The sequence below is a fragment of the Schistocerca americana genome, chromosome X (assembly GCF_021461395.2).
Source record: "Schistocerca americana isolate TAMUIC-IGC-003095 chromosome X, iqSchAmer2.1, whole genome shotgun sequence".
Lineage (NCBI taxonomy): Eukaryota > Metazoa > Arthropoda > Insecta > Orthoptera > Acrididae > Schistocerca > Schistocerca americana.
Window position 1 is genome coordinate 923,085,021 of NC_060130.1, and position 23,391 is coordinate 923,108,411.

At 40.7% G+C, this 23,391-nt stretch overlaps 1 protein-coding gene across 1 annotated transcript in view; it reads left to right on the forward strand.

The window, feature by feature from the left end:
* LOC124556716 (pleckstrin homology domain-containing family G member 7-like) overlaps window positions 1-23,391 on the forward strand; it is a 177,346-nt gene that overhangs the window by 98,793 nt on the left and 55,162 nt on the right. Inside the window, exons 6-7 of the mRNA XM_047130704.1 lie at window positions 1,132-1,427; window positions 2,384-2,626. Coding sequence (XP_046986660.1) covers window positions 1,132-1,427; window positions 2,384-2,626 — 539 coding nt within the window. The remainder of the gene's footprint in view (window positions 1-1,131; window positions 1,428-2,383; window positions 2,627-23,391) is intronic.

Consider the following 23,391-nt stretch of genomic DNA (forward strand, 5'->3'; position numbering starts at 1 on the left):
AGTGTGGGAGTTAAATGGCACGGCAACTGGAGACGTACTACAAAGTTGAAGTATGCGGGACATAATGATTCTCGTGGAAAAAACGTCTAATTTGCAAGCAGATTCGCCATGAAATTCTGGCGGTATACAGACCACATGTAATGTCGCATCCACCCGTTGTGAAGACGGCATCAAAAATTTGAGCAAGATAGCACAGACGTGGGTGAAGATGATAGGGAAATAAGGTCATCAACATCGACCACAGACTAAGTGACCAGGCAGTCGAGGAACTGGTTCGCAGTAACTGCAGATTTTCCGATTAAGTCGTTCAAACATTGGTTCTCGAATGGTTCCGAGGCCAAGGAGCGGATTTTGTCATCGATGAATTGACCAATAAGTAGAACGTTCCGAACTTTGAAGTGCAGTGCATGATTCAATAAAATTTACTTGGTCTGCAATAATAATGTGTAACTTACTTCCTGTAATTCCCTCGTATTTGCTCGTTTTTCTCTACATCGTTTCAGTAATATTTTTTCGATTGATACTCGCATTTACTGGTGTAGACTACTATACATTCACGCTCATAAAGTGATAGTGTGCCACTTCATACCTCACAAAATCTTTTTTCCAAATCACAGCCGTCCATATTATTAGTCTAATATCACCACAGACGGCTACAGTTGTAGTAACGAATTCTGCACTCGTAACGACTTGAATCTCATTAATAAGTAATTTTATGTATTCATATATGACATAAGCCAGGACTTGGACGGCCCCTGATCTTCGATGTCGGTGTATAGAGTCTGTTTTTCAAAACTCCGTCCAGAAATAGTAGCAGTGGGCACACACACAACAGGCAGGTTTTGTTGATTTAATCTGTACTCTCTCTGTGTTTCATAGCATAATATGTCATGTGACACACTTTGCAGAAAATAGTTCGTGGCAGAATCAGAGTAGAGTGCCTAACAGAGCAGATAGTTTGCAGTATTTGTAGAGAAAATTAGGACTGCATATCTAAGGACTGGCTTGGAGAAACCATACGTTTACCGACTAATATTATACATAAGAGTACTCCCTGCTCCTAGTTTAAGATTTGATGACGTGTGAGTTAAAATGTCGTCATAATTGTTAATCACTTTTTCTCTGTTGCAGGGGAGCTAGACGACAAGATGAAATGGTTGAAAAATTTTGAAAGACTTTTGGAAATACAGAGAAACATAGTGTGGCCATCAGTTTTTGAGCTGGACTCTAAAGTCTATGTTCCAGAATTTCTGAAACCTGCACTTATGAAGCAACCATGTGACAGAATTATTGTTAGCCCTAGAAGGCAAATCATTATCGAAGGTCCATTGCAAGTTTGGGATACAGGAAAGCCACAGGAGATGTACGTCGTCTTATTTGATGACATGCTTTTGATTACACGGAAGAAGAAAGGATTATCAAAAAAGGTATATGCTTGTAAAGTTAAGGAAATATAGTAACCATAACAACAAGATTTTACAGTCGCCTCTATAGAAAAAGATAATACTCAATTCAAAGGCTACTTTACTTCAGTGACACATTTTCCGGTAACCCTCCGTGCGATTTAAAAATGTCGATTACTGGCACCTAAAGAACTTTCTAAAGTGGAATAATTTGTTAACATTAATTACGATTAGATTCTACTCATATAATCGTTGCCTCCAGTTCAGAGCGAGCTGATTTAATATCTGAGACCAGTCGTATATTACTTTCATTTGCCGCAAGTGACAAATAATTTAATTTTATAGCTTTCCTCAGCATTGGTACAGGAAAATGATTTCTTCAGAGTATAATCATAATTGCAAAGTTCTTCAGCAATGCATGTCATCCTAACTGTCAGATGATGCTAACCATCAAATAATTATTTTAATTTTATTTATTCATTTAACAGTGCAACAACAGCCATCGTCTAAAACGTCATTCTCATTGTTGTTAGTAAAATTTCGTATTAGTCATTTTAGACCTGGAAACTGCTACTATGTAGTACCATTTGATTCTTTTACACGTTATTAACGACGCACGTATTAGTAATTAAATATTTAAAAAAACCTTGAAAGGAATTAGGGAAATAAAAGAAATAGACATCAGAACAAATAACCGTTTAAAATTTGTATTAGTATACATAGTAGTTTATGTGCTCAGTCCAATCGATTCCAAAGTAATTTCGAAAAATTTAGCACATCGATTCTCAGATTTATTGTAAACCAAACTGGTATATTCTGCTTGATAAACGATAATAAAAGCCTTCTGGCATGGAAATGGTTTAACAAAGTCACGCTTTAATGGTGAATGCCTGATAGCAAAAGCTTAGAAAATGTAAAAGAGAGAAATGTAAAATCTTCTTGTATACGTAAACCAAAGCTTCTATTTCCGTTTCTTTCAGAAATCATCCATTTCTGAGAACTGGGCAAGTTCATGCAGCCGTGGGTCACCCTCCAATGAACCTGCAGTGCGCTACATTGTGTACAAACAACCACTCTCACTAGATCGCTTCTTCATTCATGACGTGACAACCCTGGAAAGCGCCAGTTGTCGCTTGGAAAATGCATTTGTTTTAGTGAGCTTGAACAGATTTCAACAAGTTGTTACCATTCACACATTTCAAGCCCCATCTGATCAAGTAAAGGTAAGGCTTGTGCATACGTTACTTGCACGATTTTTTTTTTCTTGCGGTGATGGAAACTAAAGGGTATCGAGCTTGAGATTATTTATCTATTTAAACACCAGAGAAACACTTTAATCTACAAGCATACACTCCACTGACCTCCTCACCAATGGGACGTTAAATCCTATTCTTATATTTGCCTATGACCGTTACCGACAATTTTGCTTGTAACAAAACATTTCAGAGTATAATCTCAACCTGCAGGCATCCCCTTTCCTGTGACTTAGTTTTCTGTCAGAGGTTGTCATACGGTATTCTTGATATATACGTTTCTGTTTGGGTTCTCGTAAACGGTATAGCAGTCATCATGTGAATTTTTTATTTCATTTTGATATTTTTTCCCTATCAGTTATTTTACTAGCCTCTCTAGGCCTTATGTTATGGCTCATTCATACAGTTATATACTTCACTAGCATAGTAAACATATCAGTTACATTAATATAAGGTTGTAATTGTCGTCACCTACGTGAACACCATTGGTTTTATCTTCATTTTCATCAATCTTACATATATCAAGTCAAACTTACAACCTGTCACCCTAAACCACAAATTATTTTGTAAGTTTCTTATCAAACCACTCTCACACTTTTAAACTGTTCTTCATTTTTCTTCTACCTCTTCAGCTTTTCCCCCCCTCTCTTTCTCTGGTATACTACAATTTATTTTACTTTTGCATTCTTTTCCTCTTTCCCACTTTGATAACTCTACCACGATTCATCTAATATTTCATTATCATATTTATATTTTCAGCACAAAACATAGGTTATCTGTTTGTTCTTACACCAACTAATCTCTTTTCATACCACTTATTACATATCAGTTGCTCCATATTGTCTTCCTTGTGTTTTGAAACAAAATTATGACAATGGGCTATTAATTTTGGCATATAATGTTTCATTTTACGTTCTTGCAACTCCTTTTACTCATTGACAGAGCTACTTCTAGGTTCCACGGCTCACCTTATTACTATCACTTCAAAATAGAAAGCTATCACTAATAATTCGGCTACACTCATTATTTTCGTTTGTCACGAAACTTACGCCATTTGGTGAGAGTAGCAATTTAACATCTCATACTTCAACAACTGTCCATTAGAGCTCAGAGTTACACCGGATATTATCAAATTCCTAAATGATTAATCTTCAGTGACTAAAATACTAAAAAAGAACCAGTATTTACCTGTAGCAGTATTCTTAAAAAGTACAGAGTGTATCAAGAGGAACAGGAAATAATTTAGGATGTGGTGGTATAGACTGATTCGAATAAAACAGTCCGTATAACAAGTGCCCAGTTTTTATTGGCTGTAGAGATACAGCTGGTTACAGAGACAAGTTTTTGCTTCACATATTGCACTCTAATAGCTATGGGTTTATTTTTCAATTGCATTTCTATATAGAAGTTAAAGTTGTAAAGCTGAGCTTGAGTTGATGTAATTCATTTTTTAATCTGTAATTGCGATTATAATTTGGTGGCCACTTCTGCCGTATCGTTTAAGTATGCTGCATGTATTTACAACTGCTGAGTATGGATTTTGTAATGTAAACGCTGCTGCTGCTTGTAGGGAATAAGGCAGACGTTTTCTTAACCGCAGAGAACCAGATTCAAGGGGATTTACTCGTGTTTTCCGTAAGCTGCGTGGGACTGATGAAGTGTGCAGCGGTCATATCTCCCCTGAATGTGCAAATGAAAGGTGTGTGGCTGAAGAATAAATTGTCTAATTGACACAAAGTGGCAGTTCAACAAGTACACGAACAATATTTAAACATATCAGAGTTCCATGTACAAGAATATGCCTCTATCCTAATCATTTACAGCGGATTTCATACCTTCGAAAATAGAGGTGAAGGTAGATGATGGAATTTTGTCGTTGGATAATGCCTTTGTGAAAACACATTTTCAAGAAAGCTTGTGCGTAAATCTGTGGTGTGGTATGGCAGACAATTAGCTGATTTGGTCTGAAGTTTTAGTGCACCGTCTTACAGGGCCCCACTATCTACATTTCGTTGAAAACGAACTACCAAAAATTTTAGGAGAGGTTCCTTTGCCTACAAGGATGGGTATATCCTTCCAGCATGACGATACACTTGTATATTCTACTCGTCAGATGACACATCATATAATTTTAACATTCCCCGGAAGCTGGATCGGCAGAAAGGATCACGTTTCTGGGACACAAAGGTCTCCGGACCTCATCCTATCAGATTTTTGACAGTGTGGGTGGTTGAAAGATGTAGTCTACAAAGAAAAGAAAATCATAACAGACGAACTGATTGTCCGAGTGGTGAATAGTGCTGCCCTCATAAAAGAATGGCAAGACGACCTCAGAAGAGTCACACACAGTATAGTCAGGCGAATTCGAAAGTGCATTGAAACTGGAGGTGGAGCTTGACTTAATCATTTGCCTTGGGTTATATCTTCTGTATGTATTGGCCTGTATTATATTTTAACAGTTGCATCTTTGTATCGAATAACAAATGGACACATGTTATAAGGAATGTTTTATTCGAATTAGTCTCTGCTATCTTCTCCCAAAATATTTACTATTTCCCCTGAAATACTCTGCATAGTTATTTTTAGGTTTTTCATTTTGGATCACATATGAGATAAATTGCAAACTCGATATGCTTCACTCTTTCGATCAAATTCAACTACATAAGAGACATACCAATCAGAACTGGCATTGCTGTTGTCTGGGTGTCCATCACTGTTCTAACTTATATTGCCGTAGGCACCAGTTTACATATTATTCTAATTTTAATCAAACATTATAACATAAAAATTCTTTTATTCACGAATATATAATTGGTCATCGCTAATATATTATAATCTTACTTGTTGACTGTGTGGGTGAGTGCTCTGAAGACCCAGCATGAACCCCGATGCTCATCACTAGCAAAAACAAGTAAATACAAACAGAAAAAATCCATTTTTTATGCAGCTGTTTGAGAAATGATTCCAATCAGTAAATGTATGTCACAGTAAGTACATTCAGCAACAATAATTCATCCAAATAATGTGATGCTGTTTTCAGAATTCGCAGCTTAAATGTTGAGTGTTTTAATAATCATTGTTTCGTTTGTAATAAATCAATCATGCATAGAAATATTATACATCTGCCTTCACATGCATCTCGTAAACATTAATTTGCTTGGCTGTTTTATCCAGCTTATGTTTTGAAATCTGTGACAGCACATGACTCGCCATTCACAGCGAGTTTCGTCTAATCTGTAATTACATTATTTCGTAAGCAGATTTTATTATTTTAGGGTCAGCATTACCTTTTAAACGTTCACTGTGATGTTTGTAAGGGTACTGCGGAGCATCCTAAGGATTTTCTATGAAGATTCTGAAATAATCATCCTTTGGTTTGGTTTGTAATAGTGTTTGCAGAAATATGAATGGACTGTGTTCTACCTCCTGTACCAAAAGACAGTTATGCTTCCTGGGGAGGGGAATTGAAAAGAAGCTTTTTGTACGATTAGAACGCATTTATATAATAACATGAAGGTTTACCTAAACACAAACATCCAGAGACGAAATTTAACAGTTCATTTAAGGAAGAAGGTAATTACTTTAACCGTTTCTTCTATCGCTTCTTTGCAGAACAACATAACTGTAAATGAAAAAGAATACATCCAGTAAACAGGCCATGAAAATGAAATACATGCCGAAAATAATTTCAGGCTAATATACAAAGAGAGGTTCATGCGATACCAAATGCAGCACATGGCACGTGGCCTTAAAACTAATGAGCTTCTGGAGAAGTGACCAAGTAAAAGTTACCCTCAGCATATGAAAAACTCTATATAAAATGCATTAACGGCTTCTAACATGCTTACTCTTGTTTTAGTCCGCCAAAGTGCGACCTGGGGCATTACAATAGAATGGGTCTACAACGAATCAAAACCATTGGTTCAAGTTTAATAAATTAAGACTCACCATATTCAACATAATCCAGTTGTGCAGATAAAATTCCAGACAATCATCACTGAAATATGCACGAGGAACTTGCAGCCAAGAGTTGAAGGTCTAGTCGACGGTAACCCTCGGTCGACTGCGATGCTCCACACAGGGGGATGATTACGGCTAAACGTGATACTGCATCAGCGTACCCCACAGTCGATTCCTCCTCATTGGGTATATACACTGGGTGCGATCCGTCCAGCGTGTAGCACACCGCTTCTGCCCTGAAGACCCTTCAACACCAGCCAGCGTACCGAGAAAGACAGACCTCATGCCGGTGCACCCGCTGCTAAATTTTCTTTGCCGCCTCCTACCGGGAAACCGCGAAATACATCACCCTGCGACAAAGTAATAGGGTCTCTGGCCGCACTCACAACGCATCGATACGAGCAAGTGCAAGACTCAAATTTCGTTCGCATTGGTTCAGTCGCCATCAAAGTCACTAGGCCTTCAAAGGGCCTACATGTTATTGAGAATTGTAAATAAATACTGTGTTTGATATTCATCCCCGTAATGTAGTATCTTTGACTGTACACGTAAGAATAAAGAAACTAGACGTGGTGTCTTGTTAATTAATATAAGAAGTATAAAATGATGCTGTAGCTCAGGAAGCTCCAACATGGTGCAGTGGAAGTACAGCAGCAGGAAGAGACACAGTGTCCACTTGTTTCACATCCTCGAATCGAGGTAAGAGCGGAGACAGCATATAGCAATGCAGTCTGCAGTCACATAACCCCGTTGCAACAATTAAGCAGTACGCTTTTCTGTTCTGGCAAATGCACACTAAATAAACTCTGTAAGTACTGTGAAGTTCATACACAAACAGAGCACAGCCACAGATCTAAAATATTCCCGAACCAGGGCAAAAACTTGAAAGTGGCCCTCTCCTCCACCCTCCCCACCCCCCTCCTCAACCTCGAGTGTTTGAGACGTCAAAAGTGTTAAAAAGAAGTCGATTTTTCAAAAATATGTTCATGTTGTAGCGCATGTCTTTCTGAAGAGTTTCATATATAAAACATATAAGTTCGAGGAAATGTAAGACATGTTATTTGGCCTTAAGTGTGCCGAAGTGCAGTACCAAACTTCTTCATACAGCATTTTTCTGTTGCACGTCGCTGTATGTCGCTCTGTGGAATTCAAACGTATATATTTTGCAATGGAGGCCACCAAGCCTATATTCAGGACAATGGAAATTAAAATGTTCTGTGGTGCCTCTCCTGGTCCCAATCGGCTAGTTTGACATCCTAATTCTTAGAAAAAAACCTCGCAATTAATACTGAGTCGGATTATTTGCGACCGGAAGAATAAGAACTCTCCAGAAAATTTGCACTCTTTATTGCCTATAAGGTATTAACTTTCTCCTTTGTGTTACATAAAATTAAATATAGGAAACATAAAATCAAGACAAGAGACAAGCAAGACAGTACACATTTCTTCAATCTTTAGATCCCAGCCTTTTTTTTTTCTCACTCTCTAATCGTGCTACAGCTTTACACGGCGCGCTTTCCTTTCTGCGAAAGAATCTATTACCTCATCAAAGATCTTCAATCGTTTTGCTACGTGAAAAATTAAAATGTCGTTGTCTAATACTGAAAAAGCTGTTAATACAAATAGTACCAAAGACTGGTGTGGTTTCTCGATTTGATTACGTCTAAATTGTGACTGTCTGCTAGATAAAACGAAACAAGCCAAGTTAGCGAGACTGTTTTGACGCAAATGGTCATTTTTATCTACCTCGTTTACATAAATAATACGACAGAATATAATTCACGAAGCACTAGTATCAAATGCCTATTAGGCCTCCTACAACCAAAACGTTTTATGTTTGGCAAGAGTTTTACATTTCATTCATGTTCTCCAGTTTCTCAAGTATGAGATCGAAAAGTAGTAGTAATACGAAATTTTTATCTAAATTTGGAATCATAATAGTCTTCCATATAATTTGTGTGATGTCTTCGTTTCTTCTCCTTCTACGATTTACCAAACAACCTTGTCGTCACTAATTCTGTAATTATTCCTGCCACTGTCAAAACTTATTCTCCGGTTGACTTCACTAACCCAGCCAGAACCACCGGTTTAGTTATCCCGCGTTTATTCTCCGTTAGGTGTTACTATGTGTTCGTACAACGCGTTTTCCGCGCTGTTCCGAGCATGGAATTAGACGGCTGCTAGCCGAAAACTGCACAACTGGCCTTTAGTAGTGTAGCGATCTGGCAAAAATTTTCTGTCAAAATTTCATTTTCTTGGATATACCGAGAAGATAATATGTAATCTTTTTTACCTGCTGTTCCTGTTAGTCGTTTATTTCCACTCTGATAGTGTGAATCTGGATTTCGCTGATAATTACAACCACGCCTATCATTCGCACACCCAACCACATAAACAAACAGCGACTGGCACTCACCCGATCGGCTTTATTCAGCTCAGCTCGTATAGCCCCGTCGTCTTTTGTCTGAGAGAAAGTTTTTATTTCTAGATGCGACGGAGATTCTCCTGGCAGAGACATCACGTACAGTATGCGCGCATTCAAAAATCAACTTCTGATTCGTTCAGAAATCAACTTACAATGTGTTCAAAAATGTTCCAAAACCAATACGGATGCGTTTCAAAATCATATGAGCAATCGATAGGCTAACGTGCGCTGGACGCTAGGCACTTTGTGAAACAAGGTTCTTTTCTTCAAGAATATGAATTTGGCTCCCCCCTGAAACTGCCCGGAGCAGATAGTCCGGTTTGCCGCCCCCCCCCCCCCCCCCCCCCCCAGATCCGGACCTGGCAGAGCACGCACTGTTGTCGCAGTCTAATATATACAGTCGCGACACTTACTGCTGTGAAAGTTGTTACCATTTGACAGTTTAGGTGACACTAGTGCCCCTAGCGGCCACAAAGCTCGCCTTCCTCTGATGACAGATGCGACGTAAAAATTATGTTTGTTTTTAATTCGTTTTGTACGTAATTTACAAAATAGTTAGTATATTTTTGTGTCACAAGTGTTAGGAGAACAGCGGGAGACATAAATGATCGTGAAATATAAGTAAACAGAGCACGAACTATTGAATGAAGTGACATAATCTGCAACATATTCTTGAAGAAATAATTAAGAAGTAGCATACTATCGCACTTATTCCACTGATAGCAAGAGAATACACACTGTATATTCCAAATATGAATTATGTAGATGATCTTCCTTGTGTAAAAATGGACCAACACATCACTTTTCATTACGTTTTGCTTTGCAGGAAGCCTGCTTCCAAAAATACAATTTCCATCTTATTCTTCGTGGTATCAGGTTATCTCAATAAAAAGCATGACTGTTTTAAAACTTTTTTGTATCCCATTGATACATTTAACGAAAATAAAAATTGAATGAGTCAGTCGTAACACTTTAGCAACCCAAATGAGCCAGCTTCATCACTTTTTTATTTTTCTCTTGCTCCTACAAACTAAGTCTTGATTCCTCAATTTAATAATGTAAAAGAGCCTCATTTTCACAAACAGCAGCTTGGTTTCAGCACAGCACCCAGGTGGAAAATTGGGGATGTCCATCAACATGTTCACAAAGAAAGCACCACAATACTTATGTGAGCATATTCATCGAAAGCAGAGGTCATCTTAGTCTCACAATGAGTTAAAAATTCTTTGACATTTTCTGTACAAATAAATAGGCTTCCAAAGTTGCCTTCATAACTTTTAAAATGACAATAAACTTTGTCATTTGCGTCTAAGTTTTGGCTGCCATCTACAAGTACTGTCCTACATAAAAAAAGTAGATCTTCTCCATTCGTGTACTAAGCATGGATTAACTGGTGTGATATCAAGTCTGTGCATCCACTTCACAAAATTCGAGTCTTGATAAGTCACACATGTTTTTACAACCAAACCAATCTCTGTGAGTTTTTTGACAACTTCAAAAAACATGCGCGTCAGATGGGTGGCACCTACTGGTCCTTTGGAGAAATAATATACTAATGGTCGTTTAAAATTTGAGAAGATGCCGTTAATCATTATAACTAATGCAGTATTGGCAACCACAGATGTGCGTATGAAACCCATGTCTTTAAATCGAATAACACGATCCGTAAATCTGTCATATATCAAATTTTCCATTAGTGACATCTCATCCATAGACAAATTAACAATTAAATCAGTTTCTGGTAACTGATGTACTTTCTGCTTTAAAAGATGAAATATGTTATTATTTATCCCACAATTTAATTGTATATCTTCCACATAACTTTGTAAGGTACGTACTGATGGAAGGCTAAAACAGTGTGATAAAAAACCGTATGCCTGAGTACTATAACACAACAAATTAAGTGCAAATAATTTAGTTTCATCTTTCCATCTCGCACCACGTTTTCCATTCAATGATATACTGATTTGGCTTATCAATAAATCGAGAGCATCTTTTTTCAGGTACTTGGAACCAATACTTTTTAAAATGAGCTTGTCCTTTTGTACTTGTGTCCTGTGACGTTGTGGTTGCAGTTTATTCTTACGATGGGCACTTTCCTTGTCACGTAGTAATTTTGTACGAAGTCTAATGATTTGCACTTTTTTACATTTCACACGATTTTCCAACACGGGAATAATTTTACGTAATCTAAGCATTTCGTCTTCAAAAGATGTCTGTGTTGCAGATTCCGTTGTCAGTGATTTTATATGTGTCTCTCGTGTAGTAACACTTGTGGTAGCTGTTTCTTCTGTGTCAGGAGACCGTTTTATCGTTTTTGCAGTAACACTTTCACGTTTGTATGGCAATTTTCTCTTCATCGTCACTAGTAGTGGCTTATTCGGCACGTCAAATAACATAGGAACTGCATTCCATACCAATGTCTTCTTTTCCGCGCTCATGAACTGGTTTCACTCGAAATGTAACGCACAAAACTTCACGTTACTCTGCAAATAAAGGACATCTTTTTTGCAGCAGGTCCTGTCTTATACTATTTATTAACCATTTCTTGCTCCTAAAAAAGAAAAAAATTCAGTAATTCAATACAGTTTAGAAAAAATCGTAAATAAAGAGCGCTCTAATGTGATGTTTCATACCTCTCAGGGTCCTTAGGAAACCTGAAGAACGACAAATGTGGTGTCTTCTTCCGCCGGCCGAAGTGGCCGCGCGGTTCTGGCGCTGCAGTCTGGAACCGCGAGACCGCTACGGTCGCAGGTTCGAATCCTGCCTCGGGCGTGGATGTGTGTGATGTCCTTAGGTTAGTTAGGTTTAACTAGTTCTAAGTTCTAGGGGACTAATGACCTCAGCAGTTGAGTCCCATAGTGCTCAGAGCCATTTGAACCATTTTTTGTCTTCTTCCTATTAATACTGCAATTGATTGCGCTACATACGCTGCCTTTCGTAAAAACTATCTTAAAAATTAATATAAATGATACTGTTTACATTTACGGAATACCATATTCAGCAGCGTAGCTTCTCCACCGCTTGGGGCGCTGTTGTCGCTGTGCATAAAAAAAATCAGTGAGAGTGTCGCGACTGTATATATTAGACTGTGCTGTTGTTGTTATAGTGGTGCATCGATAGTGGAAGTATTGACGCTTTAATATTATAAAATGTTGAACAGCAAGCAGCGCCTTCTGTTGTTTGTTTATATTACTACAGTCTTTGTTCCCAAGTAGCAATTATCTGTGAGAGCGCCATCTATTGACAGTAATTTATACCACATTCTTCGAATGTTCACGTGCAACGGCAGTCCAAGATACCATGACTGAGACGGATACAAAATTACGCCTGCGCAATTTGAAAGGGAAACGAAGAACTGAAACACTAGTACCACAATTCAGTTCGGAAAGTGAGGCACAAGCAAAGGTACAGTTAATAAGTTACTTACTTTCGAACTAGGATGTAAGAGACGTTAGATCGTTTGAGAGAGCTTGATGATGCAGTTCAGGACCTGCTTTCCAACACGGACTTTGACGCTGACGTCACGAAGTGCGAAGATTATGTCTATATCACCAATCAGGTAATTTTGAAGGCAACAAGAAGGACTGCAATTAATTTGTCCTCATCGGTTGAAAATCTGACGTGTACAACAGCTTCAATTTTGGCAGCAGCTCCTGCACTTTTGACAGATACCTTCAAACTTCGAGCCATCAGATTAGAGGTATTCTCAAGAGAAACAAAGAAGTGGTCTCGACTCTCGGAGCACTTTCAGTCCTCTACAGACAGAAATCCTTCAGTCTGTGCTATAGACAAGCACCTCTTCCTCCGAGATTACTTGGAAGATCTGGATGAGCCAAAGAACCTGGGTTGGATTGGGCTGTTTTGGGGGAGGAGACCAGACAATGAGGTCATCGGTCTCATCGGATTAGGGAAGTATCGAGAAGGATGGAGAGGGAAGTCGGCCGTGCCCTTTAAAAGGAATTATCCAGGTATTTGCCTGAAGCGATTTAGGGAAATCACGGAAAAGCTAAATCAGGATAACTGGACGCGGGACTGAACCGTCGTCCTCCCGCATGCGAGCCCAAAGAACCTGGTTGAAGGCACTACACTCACTGCTGATTCGTTAAGGGCTTAAATAGAATCTTGGTTTCTCGCTATAGAGACAATAACCATATCATTCAGACTCATCTCGATATCCTGAAGCTTTGAGAACGATGCCACATGCCTCAATAGTCGTTCTGAATGCTCCATATATTGAATCAAACGCAAAGAATTCTTATATGCCCTAGAGCTGGGCTTCACAACATACGTGCTCGAGGAGCAAGCTGTGAGCAGCAAGGCGCGAGCACGGAGCAGCGCGAGCACGCTACCCCCACTACCGGACCAGAGCGGAGAGTGGGCAGAGTCACGTGAGGCACACAACAGCTGCCGCCAGTCTATGTAAATCCGCGGCCACCTGCAGGGATACCACTCACGAATTATTACTGCGACAAATGAAACAAATAAAGGAGAATGTACACGTGCCACATAATTTTATTAGCTTAGTGTATGCCTCTACATTCGTATTAATTTGTGAACTGTTACACAATAAATGGTGTCACTGAAGTGTGGTATTCTCGGTTATCTTGTACTTCTTGCCCTTTACAATTGCGTCTTTGTTCGGAGTAATTGTTCTTGTGCATTGTAGGCGCAGTGTGCAGTTTAAATTTCGATCAGACAATACGTTTCTCAGGCGCGTCTTGTTACATTTCATTGGAGAGAACAGTTGTACACAAACATACGTGGAACCCAACATTGATATTATTGTAGCCGCCAGTTCGTGCAAACGAGAAAATCTATCCTGAGGGAAGTGTCTGTAGAATTCCAAAATGTTTTTCTTGTTCTGAAAGTTGTCTCTGTATTCTCTGTCACACTGCAGGTCAATAGTTTCTAGTTGCAGCTCAGGACGAATCTCTTCAGTTTTCGCTGAATATGGAGAGGAGAACAGATAAAAATCACTGTCTAGTGCTGTCAGATCTTGAAAGCGTTGATCAAATTCTTCCTTAAGGGCAACTAAACTATGTAAATAACGTTCACAGTCTTTGTGAACATCTTGCATGGATGATAATTTAGGAAAATGAGCTAGATTTCCTGTTTCCAGCTGACTCACCCAAAGTGTCAATTTCATTTTAAAAGCTCGTATTCGATCTATGAAATGAGTAATTAGCAGATCTTTACCTTGTAAGGAAATGTTTAAAGCATTCAAATGGCTAGTTAAATCTGCTAAGAACGCGAGATCACACTTCCATGAAGGCTCTTTTAATTCAGGAACACATATGTTATTTATTTCCATGAACATATTTATCTCATCTAATAGGCAAAAAAATCGATTTAATAATTCGCCACGACTAAGCCAGCGGACCTCGCTGTAATAAGGCAGGCTTTCTACATCCTCAAGAAAGCTTTTAAATTACCTGTGTTGTAGCCCATGCTTCCTTATATAACTGGTTGTACGAACAACAACACTCATCACATTTTTTAGAGTGATACTCTTTGCACATAAGTTTTCCTGGTGGATCACACAGTGAACGCCCCTTATTTCATTCGGCACGGTCAGTTTTTGCATTTTCTCCTTCAACAGCGCAACGAAACCTGATTTGTTCCCTGTCATCGCTGGTGCACCGTCTGTAGACACTGAAACTAAAGAATTCCACGACAATCCTATATTTTCAACACTTTCTTCAACACTACTTAAAATATCACCTCCGGTTGTAGTGTTCTTCATGGCTACTACATCGAGGAGCTCCTCCCTCACCTGAAGATCTCTATTAACACCTCTAATAAATATGCCAAGCTGCGCTGTTCCAGTGATATCAACACTTTCGTCCAGAGCTAGAGAATACGCCATAAAATCTTTACAAATATTTGCAAGCTGGCTCTGGACGTCGTCTGCCATGTCCTGTATGCGACGTATAATGGTCATGTTAGATAATGGCACAATCCGAAACTGTTCAACTTGAGATGGACACAAATGTTCCCCTTTAACTACCATTCATTCTTTTATTAAATCGCTATCAGTGAAGGGGCGCAGGGATTTTGCTAAAAGCAAAGCAATTTTGTAACTCACTCTGAGAGCTGCCTCAGTTGATTTTTCTTCGTCGTCCAGATCTTCTTCGGATAGCTTTCTTTTAAGTTTAATAGCTCCCTGTGCACGACCAGGTCCATCACATTATCCACTTCCGTAGTCTTTTGCGTGGTACGACATATAATGTCGCTGCAATTTAAATTTCCTGAAAGAATTCAGCGTTTTGTGACATACCAAACATTTTGCAACACCCTCTTTTTCTGTAAACATATACAATTCCTCCCAATGGGGGTTGAACTTCGAAAGCGTGGTTGGGGTTACACAACGGCGAGTTGACATGATTCTTAAACAGCGAAGCGAGTGTTAGGGCTGATCGTAGTACTTTATACGTTACACAGTCGGCACGAATTCAATAGGCACGCTGCGGCCCTATTCAAACGTGCGCGCGCATTTCCCCCCCCCCCCCCTCCCTAATCATCCCCCTTGCACCTGCTCGCGAGCACGTGCCTGAGCAGACGCGAGTACTCGCGCTCAAAATCGGCCAGTTGTTAAGCCCTACCCTAGAGGAAGATTGTCAGGTATGTTGCAGTGAACCACGCACGTCTCAACGAAGAGTCTGCGTTGTTAGTCACGTATATGCGCCAGTTCTGGGGAATAAAACATCAACAAGACCGATCGATCTGACCAAAACATATCTCCATTTTGCAAGAATTCCGTGATACGTTCCAGATGGATGAAGAGTAGTAGTATTCCTAGAAAAGAAAGGTATGATCCTATCTTCGAAATTCTGCAACGCAAAGAAGCATTTCATATCGTTACAAAGCAATTTTTCTAACAACTCTCAGTTTCATTATATGTGTCACTCTCAAATGTCGCTTTACGTTCAGAATGAACTAGCCAAAATCAACACAACATAGGGAACTGCAAATGCTCTCTTCTACCTTTCACATCACACAGTGAAGAAAGAATATGAATTACAGAGTGGAGAATTGTTTTTATGCTTAATCGCGGAAAAACGATGAACCGTCACTTGGTGACACTTTATACTCATGACGCAATCTGTTGCCTGAAATACTATCTACATTAATTCGCTTCAGGATGTTCCAGAAAACAAATGTTGGAGATGGCACTCAAGCATTTTTACGACTGTTGTCGCACGGAAAGGACAGAGATTTAACGAGATTCTTCTGGTTTTTCGTCGAGAAGACAGAAGATGCAATTTCGCAAGTTATTAGTGATGTCATCATTTAAAGGTTTACAAGTTTATCATTTGGCCTCACATGCAGCCCATTTCTCGTTTCTGCAACCTTACGTGAATTGGCTACAAGAGACGTAGGGGCACATATCCTAATCAAGCAAAGCTTATGGATCAAAGTATTTTCATGGACCACTTTACCCCCAGTTGCGTGGACAACAGTGAATTGATATCCATATTGTATCAGCTGATAGGTCTCTTGTAACAATTAAAAGTTCTAATGGCAAAATGGGCTACGAATTCTAGTATATCTAGGGGTGTATGGGATACAAAAGCACAGGCATTCAAAGATGTCTTCGACTGTGATCCGGAATCACTCACTTTTCTTCGATCACTGTCTCATTGCTAATAAACCACAAAATGAACCTGCTACAAAACGCCAATTACTACCGCTCATGCCAGCGAGGTTCTACTATTCTCTTGGCATCTTTTGAACAATATCTATGGCAGGAAGGATTGTTTTTCAGGATACGTGGTGTCGAGGCATACAATGGGAAGAAATTCTGCCTCCAGACTTGGTCTCCAGATGGAAAATTTGGACTTCACAACTCGCTCATCTGCAGACCTTCAAAATACCGAGATGGATACGACTGCACAGTCAAATGCTAGGAGCTTCACAACTTCATGTATTTAGTAATACCTCAAAAAGACCATACGGAGCTGTGCTGTATATTAGAACCACTGAGGCTAAAAACACATTTTATGTCTGTTCGCCAGTAAAAACAAGGCATCCACTATCAAAAGGGTGACGCTTCCGTGGTTTGAGTTATTAGTTGCCTTACTGGGTTCGTGACTTCTGAGGTATTTCTGCCAGTCTTCTGGATTTGGTCACGGCAAACGCAATATTGCATGGTCATTCCATGGTGATATTGGACTAGATACGAAGCGAACCAGATCACTGGAATACGTTTGTTTGTAGCCGAGTATAAGAAATTCAAGAGTGACTGACCCCATCACATTGCCCCACCACAACTCATTCAGCAGATTTGGTATCGCGTGGTACATCACTGGAAAACAGTCTTCCATGTAACGGTGGTTGGGCTTTCCTGGCTGACTAATGCGGAAATATTCTGTTGACGCTCATCTGCATATGGATTAATTATGATCGTAATAAAATGACAGAAACCAGAGCTCACACCGAAAGACTGAAGTATTCGTTTTACTCACACACTGTTCGAGAGTGGAGCTGAAACTTGCTTGGTGAAACCTCTGCAAAGCACTTAACTGTGAACTGCGGAGAAGTCATGCAGATATAGACGAAGAACTAAACCACCTGACACTTGGCCTCAACAAGAAATCTCTGACGATACTCTACCACAAACGCAAAAGATATACCAGCAAGCTTTGACTACTAAGACGTGGGAGTGTCCCACTGACGCGTCAAAATATAGTCCGTACTGTAAAATATTTCACACAATGGTATGGATTCTGCGTTTCATCTATAATGTGCGATGTTCAGATAGGTTAATGACAAATTCACTGCCCATGAAGTGCAACTGGCAAGACGATGTCGGATACAGATTGTCCAGCAGGAAAGCTTCCCAGCACTCGTCGGAATACTATTGACATTCCAACGAAATCAAAAATTGTACATTACAACTAGTTCCTTCATGATGGACTTACACGACATAGATGGTGACTTCGCTTGGGATAGCTCCATTCACGAAACTGCTCAAATGGTTCAAATAGCTCTGAGCACTATGGGAGCACATTTGAGGTCATCAGTCCCCTAGAACTCAGAACTACTTAAACCTAACTAAGGACATCACACACATCCATGCCCGAAGCAAGATTCGAACCTGCGACCGTAGCAGTCGCGCGGTTCCGGACTGCAGCGTCTAGAACCGCTCGGCCACTGCGGCCGGCGAAACTGCTCATTCGGCAGATGCACGTACATATACACTACATAGGAATTGTCAAAGTACTGTCTGTACTGCATACGTTTTGGAATTTAGTGGGAAGAAAAACAGTTAAAAAGGTCACACAAAAGTTTCCCTTGCAAAAGTGCCAGAACTGTATGCGGATGCGAGATAAAAGCTCCTGTACCCACTGATAGTATTCAATTAACCAAGCCGTTTGCTGTAACATGCATAGTTTTCGCCGGTCCACTTTCTTCACGCTCGAAAATATGTTATAGAATCGTTACGTCTTATTCTTCACATGTGCTAAAATAAGAGTTCCTTACCTCGAATTTGTATCATACACACATCAAAGAAAGTTTTGCATCAGCCCAGTTCCCAGAACTCCTGAAGATAGACGTTGGCTGTGGATATTGTATCACAGATACAGTCCCTTTGATTGTTCAGAGATGTCACTAAAACCGCCCAAAGAGCAGGCTGATGTGGCAGAGCGGTTATAGGCGCTTCAGTCTGGAATCAATAAGTTCCAGTCATTCCACCAGCAAGGAGGTGCACGGCTCACGGCTGGTGTTGTCTGTAGTTCAGTCATGCCTAGCTGGTCTATACCGCGCTTCGATCGTGTCCGCATTGTTACTTTGTGCCAGGAAGGGCTCTCAACAAGGGATGTGTCCAGGCGTCTGGGACTGAACCAAAGCGATGTTGTTCGGACATGGAGGAGATACACAGAGACAGGAACTGTCGATGACATGCCTCGCCAGGCTGCCCAAGGGCTACTACTGCAGTCGAAGACCGCTATCTACGGATTATGGCTCGGAGGAACCCTGACAGCAACGCCACATTGTTGAATAATGTTTTTCTTGCAGCCACAGGACGTCGTTTTACGACCCAAACTGTGCGCAATAGGCTGTATGAAGCTCAAATTCACTCCCGACGTCCACGGCGAGATCCATCTTTGCAACAACGACTCCATGCAGCGCCATAGAGATAGGTCCAACAACACGCCGAATGGACCGCTCATGATTGGCACCACGTTCTCTTCGCCGATGAGTGTCGCATATACCCTCAACCAGACAATCGTCGGAGACGTGTTTGGAGGCAACCAGGTCAGGCTGAATGCCTTAGACACACTGTCCAGCAAGTGCAGCAAGGTGGAGGTTCCCTGCTGTTTTGGGGCGGTATTATGTCGGGCCGACGTACGCCGCTGGTAGTCATGGAACGCGCCGTAACTGCTGTACGATAGGTGAATGCCATCCTCCGATAGCGCAACCATATCGGCAGCATACTGGTGAGGCATTCGTCTTCCTGGACGACAATTGGCGCCCCCATCGTGCACATCTTGTGAATGACTTCCTTCGGGATATCGACATCGCTCGACTTGAGTGGTCAGCATGTTCTCCAGACATGAACCCTATCGAACATGCCTGGGATAGATTGAAAAGAACTGTTTATGGACGACGTGACACACCAACCACCCTGAGGGATCTACGCCGAATCGCCATTGAGGAGTGAGACAATGTGGACCAACAGTGCCTTAATGAACTTGTGGGTAGTATGCCACGACGAATACAGGCATGCATCAATGCAAGAGGACGTGCTACTAGGTATTACAGGTACCGGTGTGTAAAGCAGTCTGGACAACCATCTCTGAAGGTCTCGCTGCATGGTGGTACAACATGCAATGTGTGGCTTTCATGAGCAATGAAAAGAGCGGAAATGATGTTTATACTGATCCCTATTCCAATTCTCTGTACAGGTTCCGGAACTCTCGGAATGATGCAAAACTGTTTTTTTTCCTTATGTATGTATTTCTAGTCTTCCTCTCCTGGATGAAACTCAGTACAACAATATCGATAGCACACTGTTTCATTTTCCGGCCACAGTCAGAGAGCAGTAATCTCATTATTGAATCAAAATTAATTGACTATATATTTAAATATATAAATTTTATTCAAATAGTTCGTTCGATTGTCTATTTTGGATAGTTGATAGCGAATACACGGATCTTATCGAATAAGGATGACGGCTCTTCGTCTCACTGCAACTAATATGACTAAAATCGTTGCATTTATAATACTTACGAGGACACGAACACAGAAGTTTTCCGGCCGCGGTGGCCGAGCGGTTCTAGGCGCTTCAGTCCGGAACCGCACGACCGCTATGGTCGCAGGTTCGAATCCTGCCTCGGGCATGGATGTGTATGATGTCCTTAGGTTAGTTAGGTTTAAGTAGTTCTAAGTTCTAGGGGACTGATGACCTCAGATGTTAAGTTTTATAGTGCTCAGAGCCATTTGAACCATTTGAACAGAAGTTTGTTTTTTTTGTGTGTATATGAGCACAGAAAAATTTTCGATCGTATTCAGAAGATTTCCTGTGAGGAGAGGACTGCCAAATACTATTTATTCTGGAAATGCAAAAACATCTCACGCTGCAAACACGAAACTAAAAGACCTCACCCATTTCTTCGAGGACATGACTATCAGCCAGCACTTCACACACCAATGTGTTTCATTTTAAGTTCATTGTACCATGGACGGCTTGGTGTGGAGGCTGATGGGAGCATATGATCGAAACAACGAAACTCTGCCTGGAAAAGGTTTTGTGAAAATCCCTACTAGTTGAGAAAATACTTTGAACTATATTGGCCGAAATAGAAGCCGCCATTAGCTCGCGACCAGCTGCACAGGGTGATCCGGAAATACTGACATCAGGCCATTTATTAACTGAAGAACATACAGTTGCATTACCAACCAATCGTGGACCGAGTATACTGAAGGTTCTTAGAAGAGACGCTAATGAAAGAGAAAAGCTGCAAAATGAATTCATGAGAAGATAGAAGAAAGAATAGCTTCTAAAGCTCAGAACCTATCATGAAGACCAGCATCCTAAAATAAAACCTGTCAAATGCCAATTGTGATATATTGTGTTCTTACAGGAAGATACACAGTCGAAGCACATGTGGAGGACAGCTTGCATTACTGAAAGAAGACCTTAATTCTTCAAATATCTGTCGGAAGAAATATTAGTCGGCAGTGCAGGTGGTCATTCCACTTGAGAGTGACCAGGGTAGGGAGGATTTTGAAATCGTAAATGAATACGCTGCTATTCATCACTGTAATGTAATATCTTTAACTGTAGACGTAGGAATAATGCTGTAAGAAACTAGACATTGTGTCTTATTGCTTAATAAACGATATATAACACACGTGGAAGACAAAGCCTGCTAGGATCTTTTTTCTGATGTACCTACAAGATAATCATTCATAGTAACACAATCTGTCAAAATAATGTGATAATCAAATGCAGTATCTCAACTTACCACTATTTTCAGGCATGTGGAATCTGAATTGTCGTCAAACACTTTGTTTTCATCATCTGTAGAGTAGTTAAGGTTTTCGTAAACCGTTAGCTAACGACGTTTCTCCTATTCACTTCACATTTCGAACACAAAATCAACATGAAAGCACAAAAAAAAAGCATGAAACATAGGACCCGAACGTCAACTGATGCTTGTGAAGCAAGCAACAACAAAGGTTTCAAAACCGAAGAATTTTTTAATGATTCTGCTGCTGCCATCTAGCGGTAACAGCGGAAACTAAGAAGTCTGTAGCCTTCACAGATGTTAGCGGGGTCGTAGATATATACACTGATGAGCCTAAATATTATGACCGCGTCCTTAATAGCTCGTTTATCCGTCTTTGGAACGAAGCAAATCGCTGATTCTGCATATCAGATATTCGGCAGTTTGTTGGCAGGTTTGTGGAGGTATGTGGGATTAGGTGTCTACGCACAGGTCATGTAATTCGTGCAATTCATGGGATTTGCGTATGCGGTGATGGCGCCCACAATGACCCAAATTGGTTCCATAGGATTTACATCAGGCGAATTTGGTCGCCGAGACATAAATGTCAGTTCACTATAATGATCTTCAAACCACTGTAGCACGATTCTGGCTCGAAGACACAGAGAATTATTCTGCTGAAAGATGACATCGCCGTCGGGGAAGACATCAAGCATGTAGGTTCAAATGGCTCTGAGTACTATGGGACTTAATTTCTTAGGTCATCAGTCCCTTAGAACTTAGAACTGCTTAAACCTAACTAACCTAAGGACATCACACATATCCATGCCCGAGGCAGGATTCGAACCTGCGACAGTAACGGTCGCGCGGTTCCAGACTGTAACGCCTAGAACCGCTATGCCACTCCGCCCGGCTCAAGCATGTAGGGATGCAGGTGGTTCGCAGCTGTTAGAGTGTCTTTAATTTCTACCACAGGTCCCACGCAAACGCAGGCGAATGACTTCCATAGTGTCATATTGCTCCCGTCAGCCTGTGTCCGTAGCGCACTGCACGTTTCGAACCGTCCTTCAGCTCAGTGATGGCGTTTGTGGAGACGACCACTGATCTAGTGTAACAAAAATGTCATTCACCCAAAAGTCGACACGTTTCCATTGATCGACGTCGCTGGGTTAACATGTGAACGCTTAGGGATGCTCTGCTGCGGAGCTCCATGTTCAGCAATGCACAATGAACTATGTGCTTCGAAACACTTATGCATGCACCAGCATTGCGCTCCTTAGGCAAAGATGTCACAGAGCACAATCTGTCCTACCTTACAGAGCAGACAATCCTCCGCACCCCACGTTCTGTGAAGAGTCGTGGACGCTCAGCCATGTGACGCCTAGTTTTATTGTCCTTCTACCTCTTTCCGTAGATGCTCACGACAGTAGCACATGAACATTCCACCACCTTCTCCGATTTCGTGATACTTATTCACAATTTCTGCATAATAATAATATGTGGTTTGTCAAAGTCGCTTATCTGAATGGATTTCCCCATTTGCAGCCAATGTCTTCGCTAGGGTGGTCGGCCGTTCATGTTTGCTGCGCTCACATACTTCTGTTATAGCGTCATGTGCCCACAACGTAGCGATGAGCAATAGTAATAATGTTTCGGCTGATCAATGTATGTGCGTTCCACACCGCCGAAAATAATCGTAACTGGTACAAAGCAATATTACGTCCGCAGCACTTTCCTATTTCCTGCAGCCGCCACAGTATAAAATTTGCTGTATGCTAAGTGTTAAACAATCACAGTTCCCTCTCTGCATAGGCGATTGGGGTAGGAAGAAACCAGTTGTGGCCACAGGTTTTCTTTTCACTAGAGACAAAACATATTCCCCATACATGTGA